The sequence below is a fragment of the Colias eurytheme genome, chromosome 16 (assembly GCF_061535395.1).
Source record: "Colias eurytheme isolate Ceu_HAF_F1 chromosome 16, ilColEury1 Martin Lab GWU primary, whole genome shotgun sequence".
NCBI lineage: Eukaryota > Metazoa > Arthropoda > Insecta > Lepidoptera > Pieridae > Colias > Colias eurytheme.
Genome location: NC_142995.1, coordinates 8,402,129 through 8,425,231, shown reverse-complemented (window position 1 = coordinate 8,425,231; position 23,103 = coordinate 8,402,129). Strand labels below are relative to the sequence as shown.

The 23,103-nt window shown below is 32.6% G+C and overlaps 1 protein-coding gene across 1 annotated transcript in view; it reads left to right on the top strand.

Annotated features, from left to right (window-relative positions):
* LOC149901970 (putative phosphatidate phosphatase) overlaps positions 1 to 23,103 on the top strand; it is an 87,897-nt gene that overhangs the window by 21,525 nt on the left and 43,269 nt on the right. The window contains exon 2 of the mRNA XM_090110826.1: positions 11,960 to 12,111. Coding sequence (XP_089966952.1) covers positions 11,960 to 12,111 — 152 coding nt within the window. The remainder of the gene's footprint in view (positions 1 to 11,959; positions 12,112 to 23,103) is intronic.

Genomic DNA, 23,103 nt, shown 5'->3' with positions numbered 1-23,103 from the left:
CCCCTGCATATTAAGGGCAATCTAGCATGCGAACTGCATGAGCCTTGTTAGGATCAAATGAACTGTTATTTAGAAAGCGATACATGTCTATGTCTATATCTTTAGATCATCTATGCTGTAGATAGATTGGAGGTAATAAAAATTGATGAGGAAACAATGGTGTTGCTTTTGTTGAATATGTTGTTTTAGAAACTTTCTGATTGCTTTGTGATCGGATAGTACTGTAGATAGAAGGTCTTTCCTCAATTCTTGATATTCTTGAGGAAAATAATTATAGGTGCAGTATATTTTAATGACGTTCTGAAGGTCGAGGTTAGTTTCTTTTTTTTTTACTTTTTTATAAGTAATTATTTTCAGGATGATTTTTCACAGGGTTTTAACTTTTAAACTACCTAACATCTATTTCCAAATTGGAAGAAATTTTGTTTAGATAGGTAATAACAATAATAGAATACAATTTATTACCTAATATAATGGTCGATTTACATTTCGAACTTATCATCTTCCCTTTAATATATTTATTTATTGTAAATTTCTTACAAATTGTACTTAAGTTTTATTTTAGTACTACAGAAACAGTTTATGTTTAATCCTCGCTTTGATGATAACATAAAGTTTTATTTATTTATAAGTGCCCGTAATAGATTTGTACCACCATTTATGGAGCAAGTTGGCCTTCAAGCGACCTTTTTACAATGAGTCATGGTTATAGAAATTGAAATAGAATTTGTAGTTGTAATAGAATTTCTTTGCGATAAAAAATTAATTCGATCCAGTTGGCGAGACGACGATACTAGTTTTTGTTATTTTAACGAGATCGTTGAAGTTTGTAGAAATTACCTAGTTATTGAGTCGTTTTACTTTATTTGTTAACGCGTTTTATTGTTGTTTTTGTAAATAATTTCTTTCTTTTGTTACGCTTGAACTGTTTAGATGACACAATTGGTTGTTTGTATAAAGCTAGTTATATTTACGGTTTCTTTTTTTATTAATCTTAAATGTACATTTGTAGGTACACTTGTAATCAACCTTAATTAAGTAGGTAATCACATACAATTTATTATCTTCACCGTTTTTACGAGCGTTTAAGAAAGTTTAAAAAATGCCGAAAATATTTACCTTTTTCTTTTGTTTTCCGCATTTATAAGCTGTATTTGAATTTCAAACGCGTTTAATTACATTATATTTAAGCTCCATACATAATATTAACATTTATCATACGATAATGACTTCATTATGTTGTTAGTCTTGAAATGTGCGATTGTATCATTGTTCCGTGCTAAAAACGTGATTTTGTTAAATATGTTTTGTATAATTTTGTTAATTTGTTCAGAAACCATAATTACATTATATACTAATTAAGCGTGGGTCTTCAAACTTCTTGTAGATATAATTTTGTAAGCACAAGTAGGGTTTTAGTTAGCTATGGATAAATTATTAATTTAATTTAAAAAGGTTTAACCAAGCCTTTATAAATAGCTCATCTACGCTTAAACAATAAACACGACAATTAGATCAATTGGGAAACCTTCTATCTCATACGAGTTGGTCACACAAAGGTCCTTCGAGACTCGTTCACAAATCATTCAGTTCAATAGATCGTTCACTTCTTTGAATGGTTCTATAGAATCAGCTGTAATGTGATCGGTATTTACTACTTATGTAAATTTGTTAACGCAAGTACAAACAAACAAACTCTTCAGCTTTATAATATTAGTATAGATTTAAAAAGCTATAACCAAGCCTTTAAACAATTAACAGTTCTTAATGTACGCTTAAACAATAAACACGACAATTAGATCAATTGGGAATCGAGTTGGTCACACAAAGGTCCTTCGAGACTCGTTCACAAATCATTCAGTTCAATAGATCGTCCACTTGTGTGAATGGTTCTATAGAATCAGCTGTAACGTGATCGGTATTTATGCTCATTTGTAAACGCAAGCAGGATACGGTTTTATTATCTCTTGAATATTCATGATTTGCGGTCGTAATTTTTGTTTCGATCGCTACGACGCCAGGAATAGAATGTGTAAATAGATGTTATTGGTTGGGTTATTTGTGTTTTATATTGTTCTAAGTAATACTTTTTGATGAGCGATGTTTGTGTTGTTTTTAGGAAAACTGGATACAAGTAATATTATACGTACGCGTACGTATAATACGTAACTACTGTTAATTCTTGTTATTTTTTTTTTAATGTACCGTAGTATATCTTTGCCTTTTACATGAATATTTTGACTAAAAAGCACCTAATAGCGAGCCCTAACTTCAAAATTCATAACATCTTTTACTACATTAAACTCAACGGTGTATCTTTATTCCGATTGCAATGATATGTTGTAATAGAAGAGAATCGTGTTACATTCAACACAAGTGCAACAGAAATAAGCCCAAGATACAACACATGGAATTAACGATACTTCAGTAATTAGTAATTAGCTTCCCCCGAGTGCGGCCCGATTGTACTGTTCTTTGATTAATTGCAGCTCTAATTGAGTGATTATAGGAGGGCTTTTTGTGTTAATTGTACATTTTATAATGCCTTTGTATGCCGCTTGGACTCCTTTTTTAGCAGCGTGTGCAGAGCTTACTTTATGATCAATTATGTCAAGTGTTATCAGGCTTTCGATCGATGATGTCTATCGATAGGTTGTTTCTCAGAGTTGTTACTTAGACAATTATTGTTGTATTTGCATTGTGTAGTTACAAGTGTTCTTCTGCTTTGTGCCAATTATATTTGATCATGTTAGATGGGGAAGCAAATCTGTAGTGACATAACAGAGTCAATATTAAAACTAAAGAGACGAAATATTCCTACAACGCCTTCCGATGGTAGCCTGGATCTTGTTCAAATTGAATTTTTTACTCGGACAATATTTTAAATAAATAACCAGAAATTAATGTTAATAACGTTCACAATACTCACAGAATCAGGCGACACCTCTATGAATAGCGACGTAGAACAACAAGTAAGCAGAGAAAGCTCAAACCAAGAATGTGCAGGAGCTTGTAGTTGCGAGTCCCAAATGCACTTAACATACATTATAATAACAATACGCTGCCAAACAATGGCTGTAGTTTTTACAAAGGAAACATTACTGACATGGCGCAATGCTGTCGAGCTGAATAATTTGTTAGCCTTGTTTATGGGTGCTTCTGGAGTTTGTCAGGTTAACGACGTATAGCATAATAGCAGGTGTTTAAGATTTTGGTATTAAAAACAGTGACGCTTTGCTAAATAGCCTTTAGTAGGCAATTATAAATCGGATGAAGGTGCGTATATACCTAATGTAAGTTCCGACTTGAAATGTAGTGTGTAGATTTGTGAAGTTGCAGAAAAAGCGTGTAAATGTGTAAAGTTGAAGGAAAAAGGAGGCCTATAATAATTAATTAACTTATCAAATAAAACGTGATGTTTATACGCATTTTTTATTATAAACCATTTTTCTATCATCTATAGGGCTTTACATTTAAACAGTTTCTAAATGGAATAGTTGTCCTTTCATAGACGCTTCCACTATAGTAATATAGCATCAATCAGAATTATACAACGGTCAATTCTAAATATAAGTGCAAGTCCACACTGCGAGCCTAGCGCGGTTGCGACGGCGGGCGCGAAATATCAAACGTATGAAACGCGCCTTTGCGTCCACATTGAAATGACTTTGGCGGAAGCCTAGTGCGACGGTAATGAGCGAGCCAGCGCGCGTAGTTTTCAAACTCTCCTATCCGCGCGTTCTGGCCACACTACGGGCCTAGTCAGCAAGCGACCCAATGCGCGGACGGCGGGGGTATCAAACCAGTTCGGTCTTGTCGCTCGACTTCTTATATTATATCCTTTATTATTTTTCGTAAAATAGCGGTAAATACTTAATTGTTGAAGTGAAACTTCTTTATTTATAAGTTCGATTCAATCTAAAACACTTATATACACCACAGTAATTTTGTAGGGTATAATCTCAATTCTTCATATAAGATTCACCCGTTATTCCTCTGTTTTATTTATTTCGAGTACAACTTCTATAATGATCTCATCTCAAAATCGGACTGTCCAGTAAAAATAGCAAATCGTCCAAAGTTTGCAACACCCGAAAAACGTCGAACCGCTACTTGAGCTCGCGCGTCGGTGTGGCCACCGCGAGCGCCCGCTCGTCGCGCCCGCCTAGGCCGCCGCCACCGCGCATTCAGTGTGGACGCACACTAAGACGCTCGATAGGACAACCCTCAGTAATTGTGTAGCGTAAAATTGCTAGCAATGACCTTTAATGTTCGTATGACTTGTGAGTTGTGTGTTGTGACGCAATGGTTCTTGATTACGCTGGAAACTAAAATTAGAGTGAAATTATATGAGGATAAGAGGACAGAGATATGTTATCATAGTTTACATCTTCATACAAATTTTAAGATTTTTTATAGTGAGATATAAAAAGGGGCCAATGTTTATGATATAAGCTTACGAACTAAATCCTTTATAAAATTCTTATGTCACAGTTTTTGGTAGCAAACTGCTACGACTTCTCCGAAACGCCTACACTGATTTTTATGAACTTTTTGTGTATATTAGTTAGGTTAGTCGTTAACTATCTTTATATTCAGAAGTGATTAGTGCAGTATCATAAGAACAATGTTTGCAGGGTCAGCTATAGTTAATAAATAAAATACATTCCTACTAGCAAGTATACTTACGTAGAAAAAGTTCCTGTTCACTGTTAATGTTTACACTTACGAAGAAAAACCTTCTATTCAACTTTTTGTTTATAATTATGAACATAAATCGTCAGCATGTTAGACCAATGTGCATGCCAATATTGATTAAACATAGTTATTTTGTTATAATGAACAATTAAAGTGGCATTAGGTTCCCTTCGGTGTGGGGTCAACGCGCGACCGATTCAATTAAACTGTGGGATTACGTGTTGATAGCAATAGACATTGCCATGGAATTATAAGGCTAATAAGGCATCAAATTGTGTAAGTAAAAACAGAAGAATGGCTATTGTAGTTTGTATGATGTTTTGAATAGATGTGACGGTTTTTAGCGCCACAGTTTGTAAACAGTTTATTTACATTATGATAAATTAAATTGAGTGATTTGCAATATACGTAATAGATAATGTAATGGAAACAATGACGAACGACGATGATATTCGGCAAACAAAAATCTAGATCTCATTTACTCATTTAAAAAAAACAATGTTAATGTTATTCTCGGTGATAACCTTTACGTAGTTACATTGAAATATTTTTTAACGGCGTATATTTTCGGCAATAACGACCAGGTGGGCTATCATTATAAAAATTTTATTTTCTTACAAGGCCAAGGTAATAATGAAGGTTCGCAATATGAACTGGTTATTAAAAATAACTTGTATTTTAATGTTGTTAATTGCCATCGCAATACGTAATACAACCTCTAGGTCCCAAACAGTGAGGCTACTCATGCAGCGATCGACGTTTTTTTCTTCTATGCGTTTACGCAGACATACACAAATACTCGCATATACATATACACACATCTACGAACACATATACATGCACACACAGACACACACATATCTAGATATGCATATACACGCACACACATACCTAGATATGCATATACATACACACACATAGCAAGACTAATTCATTCATTGAAAGTTGAAACGCAATGCATTTTGATTAAACACCATTGTATTAATGATGTATTTGAAAGATAAAATGCAAATGTATTTTAATGTTTGACTAGATATTTTTTTATTGTTAGTTTGTGATTGGAAATATCTAGGTTATGTTAGTTGAATTTCAACAATATTCTGAATAGTAAGCTAAAAATAGAATTTGTAACGTAGGTATTTAGGCCGCGTGAATTTGCAATGAATACCGTATCATGTGGTATAATTTTTTTTTTTGCTTATTATAATCTACAAAAAGTGATATATTGTGCATTTTGAAATAAGTTTTAACAGATTGATAAAAGCGACCCTAAACATTGATCCTGATTTTCAAAGTTGAATTCGGACCACGAAAATCCGTCAAGTAATTTTTTTTAATATTGTCGTTTTCGTGTGAAGTATATAAATCATGTTTTAATAATCATGATATCACCAAATCTAATTTGCATATAAAGCGTGGGATCTTACTAAAGAGGTAACAGCAAATGTTTGTATAGGTACGCATGACGCAGCGCAGGAACGACTGCATTAAATTGGATGTGATTTTGAGATATTTTGGATTGGAGATTTATGGAATTAATGTGTAAGTTCACGGAAGGGCAAAGTTGAAAGAAATTTATTAACCTACTTATAGATATTTTTTCTAGCATATTAATACATTAGGTATAATAGTAGTTAAAATTTTAAATTTAAACAATAATACGTAAGCGGACAATGTCTACATATTAATTAATATGTTATAATAATAAAACTACTCTATGATAAGAAAAAAGCTCTACTAAATACTACCCTAAGATGATTTGGTGAATTTTGCCCATCAAAAAATAGGTAACTACCTAATATAAATATTAAATTTCAATCTAGATTTTTTCATTTACATGTACATAATATATTGATTCCGTTGTTTTGGTCTGCTGGTTTTAAATTCGATGGGCCGATAGAGCGAAAAATCATGTAAATGCAAATCGTATGGGCTCAGTAGTTAGTGCATAATGGTGCGTGAACTTGCAGCTTCATTTAGCTTTAGAAAAGGGATTTTTTTAGTTTTAGTTAATATATTGATTTATGAGATTATTAACTAGTAGTTACCGGTGGCTACGTGTATTATCATATAAATGTATGTCCTGTTTTTAAGCTATTGCATAGCTTCTATCGCGGGCCTTGAGCGCGGCGACAGAATGTAAAAATTCCGTAACGAAAAAACCTAACATCCCTCACTCCAATCGGCACAGCGATGCCAAGCTATGAAATAGCTTTACCACGACAGTCCTCGAGTGCCACACGTATTTTTTTATTTTATTATTCTATGCCAAGTATTTTCCGTTTTATATACCTACTTAATACGGCTTACTTATTCTCTCGCTCGTTGTTTATCGATATTACTAGTGAAGTAAATTTGCATCTTTATCATATACAAATTACCCCATCCTTATACTTTTCAAATTTATAGATCATTCTTCAGTGTCAACGGCCGTCGGCGGCTGAAATTGCACAACTCATCCTAAAACATACAAGGAAACATCATCTTTACCTGCTTGCGTATAAGTTCGTTTTTCCCATACACAGGTAAGCAGCTGACGATGAAATTGGTGTAACAGTGTTTGTTATGGTGTTAAATCTTCGTTATCATATCACTTATCAGCTCCTTGTAAATTCCTTTAGTTATTTATTCAACTGCATCGTATTTGAATAGCGTATGAAACATCTGCTGGTAGGTGGTGTGGCTTGGTTAATATGCTAGGATCTGGGGGCACGGCAGTGCCCCCGCCAAGTCGAGCAAAAAAAAAGCGGCACGGCCGTACCATCCTTTTCTCGAAGCAATTCGGGCCTTTTTCGACCCCCTATAATTCGGTTGTGGATAAAGCAAGAAACCTGAATCTTCAGTAACTAATCCGGCATTGTATAAACACGGAATATTTAAAATTTCAGTCAATTTGAACCAGTAGTTTAAGAATGACAACTTGTTAAAGTTTCTAAATTTTGTCACTCACTGACTCACCGATCATCAAAAGTCCAAGGCACTTCTAGCAGACTTAGAAGCTTCATATTTGGAATACATATAGAGTTTAGTGTCTTAATCATGGGAAAACTTAAATATTTTGTAATTTCGGTCCAGTTTTCCAAATACACCAACTGCATCAATAACTTTGTAATCCCATATAAATATATGGGATTACAAAGTTATTTATGCAGTTGGTGGTTGGTGGTGGTATCAAAAAGAAAGGCTCTACAAAAAGAAGTGAGATCCCATCAAAAACATCCTGTAAAAAACCCAAGTCTCGCAGCTCAGTCTTTCTACCGTCAAAAGTTGTGAGATCCATGTAATACCAAGTCGGTTAATCTATTTAGTGTGTACTTGAAGGACCTTCTGTCTTAAGTTATTACATAAGTTATTATCATGCCAATATTAAAAATATTTAACGTTTTAAACAAATAGATCGACTTGGACATCGCATGAAAACAAAATGAATATTACAATATTATATTAGATTCTTTAGTCTCTCGCGCCTCACGCGATTGAAACTCTCGTTCCTGTTGGTCGCTGGCCCGTCGTGCTGTGTAGTGTGATACATACTAATAATCAAATCAAGCGATGTCCAAGTCGATCTATTTGTTTAAAACGTTAAATATTTTTAATATTGGCATGATAATAACTTATGTAATAACTTAAGACAGAAGGTCCTTCAAGTCTACTTGACATACTAAATACATACTAAATAGATTAACCGACTTGGTATTACATGGATCTCACAACTTTTGACGGTAGAAAGACTGAGCTGCGAGACTTGGGTTTTTTACAGGATGTTTTTGATGGGATTATTTTTACGTTTATAGTGGGCAAGATGAATGTATTGAAATTGAATGTAATATGTGAAAGAAATGCTGAGAGAAATGTAATATTCCGTTAAGAAATGAATTTAGTAACTTATTAAAGGGAAAAAGGTCAAGGACTCACAAAAAACATAGTGTGAAGTTTTCCCATCTCGATTTCTCTTACGAATTACGATAGATTTTTAAAAGACTATTTTTTCCTATTTTTTTTACCAAGAAGTTTTGCAATCTTACTACTATCACTCATTCTGATAATATTATTGTATTTATACGTACATATTTTATTTCTTAAAAACTTGTTTATAGACCGATCCTACAAAATCTAGCAATACCAATTACCATACTGAAATTCTCACTGAAAACACACAAGCTAAAACATAATTGAATTTGATTGCGTTATGTAACAGGTCGTTGACCCAATTCGTGGTATGGAGTGATTCATAGATCTCATCGCTTATGTAAGGTGCCGCTAGCAATATCTTAGTGGAATAGCCATTCTTAGATAAAAGTGAATATAAATTGATTGGATTTGTTGTTTGAATATTTTGGTGTAGAATGTTTTTGTGAAATTAAGAGTATAGGTACATCATAAATTTTGTTGTATGCATTTTACCTAGTTTTAAAAAAAAGTCTTCTTACCGATTTCCTTATCGATTTTTTAATGATATTTTAAGAGTTAAGACCTACTTCATTCAAAGGAAATTGGACGTTACCATTGGCTGTTCCTTTAGTGCAAATCTATTACCTAGTAGGTAAAATTTCTAAATAATAAAAGCCTAAACATATTTTTCTTCTCTATTAAATAAGCTGATATAATTCCAGTGTATAAGTATTATTGTTTATCATATTGTGCGTCATTTTTAGAAGTTTTTGATTGATAAAGTCTATCTATATAGATCATCTATTAAAAGATTTAGTGCAAACTGCAAAATTACTATCGGTCATTTCGCAATCGGTTAACTTGAATATATATTTTATCTATAAAAATCTTTAGGTACTAATTTTATAAAAAGAAAATACTATACCTACCTATATTTGTCTTCAATTACTAGTTACAATTTTAACATTTCCTTTGTCATGGGTGAATTTGCCTGTGCTTTTAAATTTCTAAATATTATTTCTCTTGTAATTATAGCTTATGTAATTATGCTATTATGAAATGGTGTTACATCGTTCATCTATGTAATTATCTATGACTAATTTTAACTGAAAGTTGATGTTTTATTGCCTGTGAAGTTAACTAATAAGGAAGTCATTGCGTGTAATATTAACCTTTTCACACTAACTATTTAAATATTTTATTTATCCATATAAGCTAAGGCTTACGAGTTATTTTCCTGTATACGACCTATGTTTCTTTGCTTCGCTATATATTTTAACTAGAGGTCCGCCCCGGCTTCGCCCGTGGTACATATTTCGCAATAAAAGGTAGCCTATGTCCTTTCTCGGGTATCAAAATATCTCCATACCAAATTTCATGCAAATTGGTTCAGTAGTTTAGGCGTGATTGAGTAACAGACAGACAGACAGAGTTACTTTCGCATTTATAATACAGTGAAACTTGGTTAAGTGGGACCTGGATAAGTGAGAAACCTCCATAACTGGAACTCATGCTGAGGTCCCAACACTTTGGCACTGAATTACCTCTGTTAGTGGGACGAGGTAAACCTCTATATCTGGGATTTGTTCTTTCGATTTATCATCATAGTTACCTCTATAACTGAGACAACGAGTAAATTTTATATGCATAAACCTCTGTAACTGAGATAACATTGTTTGTTTACTCATTCTTATTCTACCCACAAATTCCACACGTAATTCCAAGTACGTAAGTACAAATTTTGAGCTTCAATTACCTTCAGTTTTAGTTTCACTTTACTATCATACAGATTTTTATTTGAAAAATGTCAAATTATTATTGGAACCCTCTGTAAATGAGACAGATATTTATTTATACCTGTATATCTGAGACACTGGGTAAGTGGAATACCTCTATAAGTGAAACGAAATTGCAGGTCCCTTGATGTCTCACTTAACCAGGTTTCACTGTATTAGTATGGATGGTTTGGTGAATTTTAATTTGAAAGGTGTTAGACGTAATATCAAAAGATTAAAAAAAATTGTACCTATCATCTATAACGTGGTTTCTTCTAACACATTTCCATTCGTTAAACATTAATAATATTCAAAGATTTCACAATTGCATGTTGTTCCTAAGATAATAGGCAAAAAGTGGAACATAGTAAACGATAATGAAGTGTGTGTTGTTTTAGTGCAGATCAATAACAAAGGGGATTGCGTTGTACGTAGATGTTATCAACTGGAAACGATTACTTTTAAATTAATTAGAAAGAAGAAGTAAAATAATAACACTAGAAAATTGTACCAGCTCCCTGTGGGATAAAATAAGAAATGTAGAGTATGTGACACAGGAGAAATGTATCTTTCTGCTGATTAAAGAATTATTGAAATCGGTCTAGTAATAATACTCTAATGATACAAGAAAAAGAAAGTTAAAGGCAAGATCTAATTTCACGCATCTTCTTCACGTCTATTTAAACAATTTGATTAAATAAAAAACACGTTTAAAAATTAAAAGATAACATCACCTGTTGCTCGTTATTAAAAGAAATCAAAGTAACATTGATCCTAAACAATCTATTTTATTTCTTAGAACCTTTCATTGATCGTTCTAACAAGACAGGTAGGCGACTTATCAAGATATAAGATGCTGAGGTATCTCTATACCTTTAAAATTACCGTATTTAACGTATCATTTCGAAAGATATTAGAAAAAAAGTGTTTACAGAGAAATTTAACATGTCCCTTCCATATCTTTACATCTGCGTTATCAATACCTGATGTTTTTTGTCAGTCCCAAGACTGTTATCCAAACAATCCGTGAAACAATAGTTGGATCTACTCAAAATGGGATCACTCTTAACCAATTTAAATTCTTTTATACGTCCTTTTTTTGGAATTTGTGATTTATACCCAATGTGTCTTTAATGTTTTGTGTAACATGTCGTAACATTAACAGCTTTTTAGTGAGATGTTAGATAGTGGGTGTTTTGGGATGTGGTTGGTTTTGGGCTTATATTTACAAGTAGGTAATTAGCGACGTTTGAAAATAGGAGGCAAAAAATGGCACAGTTTATGAAACGTACCAGTATCTAATATAAGGGTTCAGTTCAGTTTGATGAAATCTACTTTTGGTACGATTGAACGGTATGAATTATAATATCCTCGAAAATTTTCCAGTTATCGTTATTCAGTTAGCATTTTTGGTAGTTACAACTTACAACTATGTTACAAAATCCCAGTTAAGAATTATATGAACCATTGTATCCAATAAATAGATAAACCTATTTTGCTCACTGTACTACTACTATTATTATTTATTAATCTTAATTTTATTTGCCATCCGTCTTTCAAACTTACACCCTACAACAAAGTTACGCTTGTTACAGTCGGCTTCCTGATCCTCGTGTTCTACCTGTGGGGCACGCCGTACGAGCGCGGCTTCTTCTGCGACGATGAGTCCCTCAAGCACCCGTATAAAGACTCCACGGTTACTAATGTGATGCTATATATTATTGGACTTGGTTTACCTGTGTTTACGGTAAGTGATTTTTGCACGCCTCATAAGCGAAGCGTTGAGGTGGGTACTACTGTCACTTCGCGCAAAACATCTGATTTTTCAAACTTAAAATGTCTTTATGTATCATACATTGCACTTGTAAGATAATACATACACACACATATTAAGAAAAAACACTATTTTTAACATTCATGATATTTTTGATGTCATTTTTGTTATTTAAACTAGTTAAAAAACAGTTTAAAAAAGTTCTGTCTTGGACGTCCGTGTGTCTGTATGTGCGGATCCTTTTTCTTGTTAACACGATAGCGACCGAAATACTTTACTAATCGAGTCTTTTTTTTTCTCTTACGCTTGAGTATGCTCAGGAATAGAACCCTTTCATTTTTCAGGGTCTGATTCGATGTGGTTTAATTGTTATTAAATAAACAAAAATAATAATTAATAAATATTTATTAAAAAAAAATTATGAGGCGTGCACTTTTGGATTTTCCAAATTATTTTTTATTTATAAGCATTTGAAAACGATTTACAGACGAACGATCAAATACGTTTAACACTGGACAAACAGGCGGCCTTTTCGAATAAATATGTATAGAAAAATATGTACATGTAGGTAGAGAATTTTGTGATGTGTTGGATTGTAGAACAATTATTGAAATTTGAAAATCAAACGTGGATATTATGCGCATTCTTTACATTGACCATATTGCTGTTAATGAAACTTTTTCAAATACCTAGTTAATTACCTATATTTCGAGTAAAATTTTATTGATAGGAATTTTGAAGTGGGTGGCGATTGGGCAGCTTTTACTCCAAAAAAGTCATAGGTATTCAAGAACAAAAAATACAGCGGTCGAAATTAAAATGATAGAGTGTGGACGCGGACGTTGAGGTAAAGAAAGCCTATAATTATTCAATAATTAAATGTTATTTTATGAGATTTATAATTAGAGAGTTAATATCGACAGGTCGCTTAAATATTTTTGCTATTTTTGAGAAATCCCGAGGCGTAGCTAGTTTTTTAAGTTTCAATTTATGTTATTTTAACCCAATCCTTCCTTGACGTCCTAAAATCTAAAGAAACACTTTATTTCTTTATTTATACATTTTTGACTATTCAAACGTCACAATCTCCCTTAATTCCCATACATATCCAAGTGTGAAATGTTATATTTCCTAGAGTTAGCGTCCACTATACAATATTGACCGTTCGACAATGTTTGAGCGGCCATTAGTTATTGTCGCCTTTTGCTAAACTTACATATTGGTTCTAAACTTTCTTGTAAATACGTCTCGACAAATAAGTAAAAGACAAACTATTTGTGAGTATGTACAAGGTAAGATAGTGAATGAAATTTATGAATGGACAGTATGTATTTCCTTGAGATATTATTTTTTCCATGACCATGGTTATAAGAGTATCGTGATAAATAATGTGATCTTTAATTAAATAATTAAATTTAAAGGTACCTATTACTTATTGTCGTTTAATTTTTAATGTTAATTTATCTAGTTCACACAACAACACACTTCAGAAAAATAAATTGGTACATTCAGTTTATTAGTTTATAGATTAGTCATTTTAGTTATATCGGTTATATAGAAGTAAATATTCTAAAGATTAATTTTCCCAAAAATAATTTTGTTACCAAATAAGTAATAAGTAATAACTCATATTCATAGTACGTAATAAGTGACGAGTTTCACCATAAAGCCGGGATAATAAAGTAAATATATTTTTTATCCATCATCAACGACTACGTAGATAGAACATATCAAACGTGACATCTAAATATCCGCCGGTTAATTTGATAGGCAAGTACAGTCAGGTTGTAATTAAATTACTTAATTTTAAATTTTAATAATTTCATTATAATATTCTTTGTGTGGCTTGAAAAAAAATCATATCATTATCTTATATATACTCCAGTTATTCTCACGTCAAAAATAAAGCAGAACTAACCTAGAACTAAGGACATAGTGATAAGTTTAGAATTAAGTTTTATATATATGTATGGTTTGGCGTATGCCGTAAATAAATAAATAAATAATAAATACAGCAACGAAGACTTGTCCCTTAATTTACATAAAAACTATTTAAGGACTTCTCTCGTTGACAGTACTCCGCCTTGAAGAATGTTTGCTCGTCCGTCCAGTTGTGCCATTCATGGTGTTATTATTATTTATTATGTATATTTTATAAACACATTTTTGAAGTGAAACTTCTTTAGGCGCGTTGAGAGTAAAATTTCAAGGCCGCGTCATGGCAATACCGTCACGTCATGTCGTGCGACGATTTTGGTATCTTTGAGTCTTGGCAAAGAAGTTTCACTTCTGACACGTGAGCTCGGCAGTCGGCATACACTCTTGTTTTTATAAAACGAAGATGAATGTGTTTATGCTTGAAAATGTTAATTTATTAATTAAATTTGAATGTGAAGAGAACAAAGGAACTAATTAATGTTTGATTTTACTAACTAATTAATTTAATAACATATTAATACGGTTCTAGTAAAATAGAATATTATAATACTAGGTTTCCGCCCGCGGCTTCGCCCGCGCAATCAAAGAAAATCTCGAAAAGTTCCCGTTACCGTGGGATTTCCGGGATAAAAAGTAGCCTATGTCCTTTATCGGGTATCAAAATATCTCCATACCAAATTTCATGAAAATTGGTTCAGTAGTTTAGGCGTGATTGAGTAACAGACAGACAGACAGAGTTACTTTCGCATTTATAATATTAGTATGGATTAATTCCGTGGAAAGCATAACAATAGGAAACCTTTGATGTGTGTCATTTCTTTATTTACTGCGAAAGGTGTTGAAAATGTATGGCTTCGGCATGTGTGATTATTGGAAAATTTAGTTTTGAATTAGACTATTTGAATTAGATAATACTTGAAGTTGTAAACGGTTATATTTTTATTCGTTATAAATAATATGTATTTTAAATATCAATCAACCAAGAAAAGTTCTTGGGCTTCTAGTTTTTCTAATAAAATGTTGTTAAAAAACAATTATTATCAATGTTGATGCTTACCGTAAAGCAAACAGATATAGCTACTGTGTTATTTTTAATATGTTCATCATAAGATGAATATCTTAACTGCATTGAATTTTTATTACCTACGAAAAATCTGAAGCGACCGTTAAGATGGTAGTTGCGAGTTAAGGTTTTACGCTCTTTTTACTGGTTTGAGAATATCATAAAAACCTTGTTACGTCCAAAATAGTAACGAATAGTAGCTCGTTAAAATATGGTTAACTAGCGGTCCGCCCCGGCTTCGCCAGTGGTACATATTTCGCAATAAAAGGTAGCCTATGTTCTTTCTCAGGGTCTAAAGATTATCTGTGCCAAATTTCATCAAAATCGGTCTAGTAGTTTATGCGTGAAAACCATACCTACATACATACATACAAAACCTTTCCTCTTTATAATATTAGTATAGAAGTATAGATAATATTTTAATAATAACTATTTATGTAATATTACTTGACGTCTAAGCTTGACGTTTCAACGTCGTCGTACCTCTTTTGTTAAAAAAAAACAGTAACAGACAAAGAAAATTCATGCATCATGCATGAATGTATGAATTTCTGTTCGCTACAACGACTTCAAAATTTTGAAGTATATATCTTTATTTGAACTTTTTTTACAAAGTCTACCGCGATTTGGAATTAAATTTATAACATCACGTACATCGTCTGACTAAAACCAAAAATAATACGGAAGAAGATTTTTAATTTAATCCTAAATAGGTACATCGTTACTATAAAACTGATATAAACATCTTTGTATAAAAGCGTTATGTTGGTTATAGTTGGTACGTTATTATAATCATGCGTGTGTACTTAGAAAAAATAGCTATCATAGTATTCCCTTGTAAGTGTTACTATAAACTTTTATTGCTCTTAATCACAGTGTCAGGAAATTAATAAATCATCGTATACCGAATGAGGATAGCGGTTTCAGAGGTATGAATGGACGGACAAAAATAAACTTCAATCGCGGCTGTGATAAAATTGGGATTTAAAGTTTATAAGTCATTAATCATAACACGATTTTGTTTTACGACTCTGGATATAAAATATGTTTTCTTTTTATTTTATGGTAAAAATAGTGTTTTGTTTTGCGTTGGAAATGTGGTCGTTATTTGCGCGTCTTCTTAAAACATACAGAAGTTGTATTTATTAATTACTAGCGGTCCGCCCCGGCTTCGCCCGTGGTACATGTTTACGTTTTCTCTACATAAGAACCATCCTCGTACTTAAAGGAATATAATAAAAAAAGAATTATCGAAATCGTTTCAGCCGTTCTCGAGTTATGCGCTTACCAACACATTTTGCGATTCATTTTTATATATAAGATTGTTTGTTTTATATAGATAACAATGCGGAATGTTATATTTATCAAACTCAAGATTGAAGTAGACACTTTAATAACAGAAAGCAAACAAATTTCATGATTTTAACCGCGATACAAATCTTAGCTTTTTAAAATACAATAAGTAATGGTATTTAAACAGGTAAATCTATTATTTCATAAGAGTTTTAACAAACTAAACCAAAAGGTATGAAATATTATACTAATTGGTCAAATTAAATAGTCTGACGGTTGAGTTAATTAAATTCTGTCGGATTAGTAACATGACGAATATCTGCCCATCAATGGCGGTTGAATTATTTTTTCTCATAGCGGTATCGGTCGTTTAAATTTTATAATGACCTTTTTGAACTGTGGCACAAAAATAAGATTAATTTGTAGTGGTAAATATGAAACAGTTAAACACTTATTAGATTGAGAATCTACATTATCTAGACTAATATTATAAAGCTGAAGATTTCGTTTGGTAGAACGCGTTAATCTCAGGAAATACCTGTTCTATTTGAAAATTTTTTTCATTGTTAGATACCTAGCCTATTTATCGCCTATTATATCCTTATATAGAAGGCTAAATGTGCTATGTATCTAAAAAATAAATCTTAGCGTGATGATGTATAGACTATATAATTTATATATCATCACGCTAATACCGTCAGGAGCGGAGAATTGCGGGTGAAACCGCGGGGAACAGCTAGTCAAATAATAAATGTGTACTGCAATATCTCAGTATAGCAACGAACATAAATATATGAGGTAGGTAGGTCAATATTAATTCTCAACTATCGAAAATTATAATATATATTATTTACTAAACTATATACTTACCACATTCAGTCCACTGATTCAAATCGATGGTACAGATATAAATGGATATAACTTTCCAATGCTCCATGGATGTCCCAGTTTTCGATGCGTGATCTGAGGTTGTTTATAATCGTAATTGCAGAATTATCATTCGATTAATGCATTTCTTGTCGAGTTACGTTTGCTATTGTGTCTGTCAGAGAGACGGGGATATTGTAGTGCGAAATAATTTTGAATTGATATGGAATGAGCCAATTCAACTGTTTTGGTTTTGTTATGTGATTATTTTGTTAATTATGAATTAGTTTGGGGATTCTTTTGTTTATGTTAGACAATACTTTAGAACTGATGTTATCTGTGCAATGTGCATATATTAGATCAAAACTGTTACGTTGAAAATTTGTACTTACATATTAATCATATTATTATTTATTGTAACTATATTGATATGTTATCATAACAATCGATGTTTACACTAATCGACACCTGTGATCTGACTCACTATGTAATTTATCTAAACATTTCATCACAGTTTTGAAACATTTAAACAACTTTTGCGTAAATGTGGAAAGACTGCGTTTTTCTCTGAACAATTTTCAACAAATTAATTATTATTGCCTTATTACTTCGTACAAAATAATTTTTTCCTACTCATTTCTCATACATTTAAATATCACGTAAACTGATATCCTTGACCGAGTATAATGTCAGAACATTGGCGAAATGCCAAGTATTTTGTATTCACATTGGTGTTGTTTTCAATATTTTTGTTTGATGGTGCGTTTATTTACATGGAATGTTTTGATAGTTTGTTTATGGACTGAATGGAATAAACAATGTATTTTTGTCTTTGTTCAGTGGTTAGCGAGTGTTATATGAAGGTTAGTTTTTAAAAGTAAACAAAAATAAAAAAATATTTAGTTTTGAACGATTTTATGATGATAGATAAGTATTGTGTGCGCTAAGCAAATAAATGTTATCTTTTTTCTGAAATTTGTTTTATTTTCAAGTGTAAATATTTCGTAAGTTACACTGATTTGAAGACAGTGAGATGTTTTTATCGTAACAAGCGTATAATTATCTAAAAGTAAACACAAGAGCCGCTGACCTTAGAGACACGTGCGAAACGGCGTGTGTAATGTTAGCATAATTGTTGGTTATGATTTGTTTGTGTAATTAGTAATTAGTAATTACTACCGCAATGGAGTTGCGCTATTTTTTATACAACGGTTCATTAATGTGTTGTATGTTTTCTTGTGTATGGTTGTGTGTGTATCACACACACATACAAATTCTAACCTTTTGAATTAAATAAGGCGTGTAATAAACGGGCTTTAAAACGTGAGTTACTCGTATAAAGTTAATTTCTAAAGGTCTTACTAAATAGTAACTTTTCGACGCTTTCAATCAGGTTAAACATTATCTGATATACTTTTAGCTACTGGTAAATTATAGTCTAGACTCTTGACTCTAAATCAACACATGAACGTCTAGGTACCCGTTTACCATACGAGTGAAGCCGCGAACTCAAGATAGTTAATCATATTATACTACTATTACTCTAAGTATTCGCATAAAACAATACCTCGCTGGCGACTTGCCTCCATGTGATTGAAATTAATCATTTTGTAGACTAATAAATGATGACATTGATTTCTAAGTTCATCCTCAACAATGTTAATTAATTATTGGTAATAAATTGTATTGTAGGAACATTATTACTCGCATAATTCAATTGTAATGATTACCAATGCTTATGTTTTAATATGTTTATAAGTGACTAGCGGTCCGCCCCGGCTTCGCCCGTGGTACATATTATGAAAAATAGATGTTGGCCGATTCTCAGACTTACCCGATATGCACAGAAAATGTCATGAGAATCGGTCCACCCGTTTCGGAGGAGTATGCAGACTAACATTGTGACACGAGAATTTTATATATAAGATCTATCAGGTAGTTTAATGTACCTAATTCATGCTATAAGTATACCTACGTAATAAAATTTATTTTTCCCAACGCAATAATTTCTGCTCATCCACCTCTTTTAAATGTGTTTCCCTGTTCAAATTAATGGTAGTCTGGAAGAGATCGCTGCATAGCGATAAGGCCGCCATTTGTACATACTTGTCTCTGTTTTTTTCTGTGTTTTATGTAAATCTTGTGTGTGTGCAATAAAGAATTATCTATCTATCTATCTAGTTTACCACCTAGGTGCTTATAAAAGTTGTTTGATGAAATATTTGTTTTGGGTATGTTTTGAGTAGAAAGAATATAGATTATAGAGTTGATACATGTTGCAATAGAGGCCTAAATTATTATTGCTCGAACAATTCGTATGAAATTCTATCCGTAGATTTGCTAATATTTCGTATAATATACTTATTCCTCCTTGATAACTCTTACAAATCGCCATAGTATTAAAATAATTTGAGCAAACCGGAATGATATTCTACCCAAACAAAGCCGTACTAATCAATACTGCAAAGCCTTCGAATTCGTACAGTATAACCAAATGTTTCAAAATAGTTCAAGCCTACTCCTCATGCCAGTTGGTCCCTCCTCATGCCAGTGGGATCGTCTAGACGCACCATTACATTATTTGTTTTCCATTAACGCGCTTGTCATGCCCACAGCCCATGGTAACTTCGATAGCGCCCAAAAACTTAGTTTGTTCACATTATCGGCTATTAGACTAGTTTCGTGCTGTAATGTTTGTTTATTTTATCGTAGGTGTAAAATGTTTTTTGTTAGATTGTGGTTTAATTGCATATATAGGTGCTGTTAGATCGAAAATCGTCGAATAAAATACATAAAGATTTGAATCGAATTGGGACCGTAATTAAATTGTAGTTGGCAGATTATTATTAACCATCGTTTTTGTCAGCAATATTAATTTAAGTACATATAACTTGTTATTAATTCTATATACATATATAAACAATGCTAAATTTTACCTTGAACGTTACTGTGTTCCGTCACATTGCTAAGTAGTAATCTAAAAAGACGCCAGAAATACAACACCCTGTACGCCAACCGAATTAAAATGTACCAACAATTAGGACGAAAATCAAGGACGCGATCGAAACAGTCGGAAACTTGTTAATAGTGTCATTGTCGGAACTAAATTTAGCGTAAATGCGGGTCCTATATCTCCACTACGTAGATCTCTATAAATAAACCAAGCGATCGTATGCTCTTATCGCGTACCGTTTTATTGATTTGTTGCAAGTCCATTGATCGTTTTATGACGGGCGGCCTTTAATTTGCAATGTTAATGACGCAATGTATGCGTGGTGATGTTTTATGCGCAGTGTCAGATGTGACAACATATTACGTGTTCGGAATGTGGAGGCAAGTGTTTCGGACGCGACTTTGAACATTTTATTGATACTTCGTTCTAAACCTGTAGATATAGAAATTTGAATATGATAGAAAAGTTCGTGTATAAATACACAACTTCGAATAATTGGTGTTAACTATTGAACTGTATGAGGAAGTACAATAGCATTATCATTAAATAAATAACACCCTTTCTACATTCTCGAAGAAAGTCAAACAATTTTAAGCTTACAGATAAATCTGTGGATAAATCTTACTAAATCTGACCATAAAGAAACCGATAAATCTAAACATAACTGACTCAGACCACACCTGTTGATACATCTTCGAAACGGACTTAAAACGCGATTAAAATCCATCCTAATATCTTTCAAAATGTACGCAAACATGAGGAAATAACGGCTTTAGAACAGATTACAGAAATCTCGCTCGTAAATCTTCCAACTAGCGCATCTATGTGAGCTTTCGTAACAAAACATCTTATCTGTATCTCAACTATGTTCGTGTCTCATTTGGGAAAAAGCACGAAATCCAAATTATGTACATAGTATAAAGAGAACAAGTAGGACAACTCCCGGCGTTTATGAGCTCACGGTACCTAAACGGCGGGCGCGGCCTTCATGAGAAAGGTCCATGAGAAGTAACCGAGCCGTGCGGCGTTTTATCGTACGTACATGAACGGGGGGCACTTACATGCAAAACGTTGCGTACCTTCGTTCGAAGATAACTTACTTGTTGTGTTTATACTATGTTTTGTAGATACCTCCCAAGAATGATAATCCTTCTTTCCAAATGGACGCTTGAAGCGGCAATAAAATGCGACCGTAAAGATAGTAGAGACATTAAGGATATGAGTGTGAGGCGACCATATTCTAGATTATTGGGATTTAATAGTGGCTTGAATGTAAGAATATTGTATTGGAACACACACGCTGATGTTTAAAAGCAATAGTTCCCGGTTTTACATCAGCTGAAATCTACACGGAGCTTAGAGCAAACGAAGGTGCGTTGTTCATCTAGTTGGATATAGATATTCGCCAATTTCTTGTTTTTTTCAGATTTATGTAACACATCTGTCATCGTAGTACTGTAAATTACAACGAAGAAAAATAATTGACCATTTCTAGATTTTTTAGGTAAATTTATATTATTCTATTATAGGAGAAATTCAATTATCCGATTCTTTGCCTGTTTACACGTACAGTGTACACGTACATACTCTGTATACAGGTAGATAATTCGAAGGAGAAAAGTAATAGTATAAGCATTTTTACAGAGCGTTTCAGAGCAGATGTTATTATGTATTATTAATTAAGAAACCGAGTACACAAAGGCCATATTATCTCGATCAACACGTACGGATAGTTAAGTAACAATTGACAATTATGTACGAGGCTCATTTTAATTGCAAAGTTAATAAATGCAGTTTCCATTTGTGTATTTAAATTGCTGTAATGAGGTGGATTTGCATATAGTCCATATAGTACAAGATATTTGCGCTTAGAAAATACATTTTTAATTCCAAGTGCATATATGCGTCATTGTTATTAAGTGCATAATGTATATTAAGAAACATAATAAATACAAAAAATTGATGTTATAATTTAAAAAACGTAACATTCTCGGTTTTACATTTTTGTCTGATGAATAATAAAGCTGGCGATATTCCGTAATTTACTGGAGTTAGTGTTAAAACATCGATTAGTATTTAGTAGGCAGGTACATATATCCATTACACTGATAAAATCCGATAAAATTTATTTTCAATGAAAATACTAGAAAGGAAATGATTCACGAATACTGTGAAATATGTTTTTCGCAACTAATTACACATTTATCGGAAAATCCGTGGAAGGTCTATTCCGTGTAGTTTTAGTTTTTACATACGGACAAAGAGTTGAAGTTGAATTTTAATATAATATGTAAGTATAAGTAATTGAAATTTAAAATATTTTGTAGGTGGAAGACGCGGGTTCGATTCCTGACTCGTGATCGATTTTTTTTTATTCTCTAAAAAATTATATTTAGAAAGCATTTGAATGCTATAAAACAAAAATATCAAATTCAATTGAAATGTTTGTTTTGTTTAAGGCTAAGAATGTATCGATTTTACACTAGGGCCTTCCAAACACACCTAAGGTTTTGACTATATCAATTCACAATCATTCGTGATTCTAACACACCATAAGCACAAAAATGCAAATGAAACGGATATCTCATCAAACGTACGTGTGTTCGATTCACAATTGAGCAGATTCAATAGCAGCATACATCACAATGAGGGCGTAGCAGTTTTTGTTACCATTTGCTTATGGGTTTCTTCTTTATACACAGTAATAGTATATATACTATGGTAATTGTATGCTTATAGGATATGTAAAGTGATTGACGTGTCGCGTGATTCAGATATGTGGAACGGGGTAAAAAATGGCCGTTCTGTATGATCATGCGTAGAACGTATGAACTCAAACTTAAATATTCAA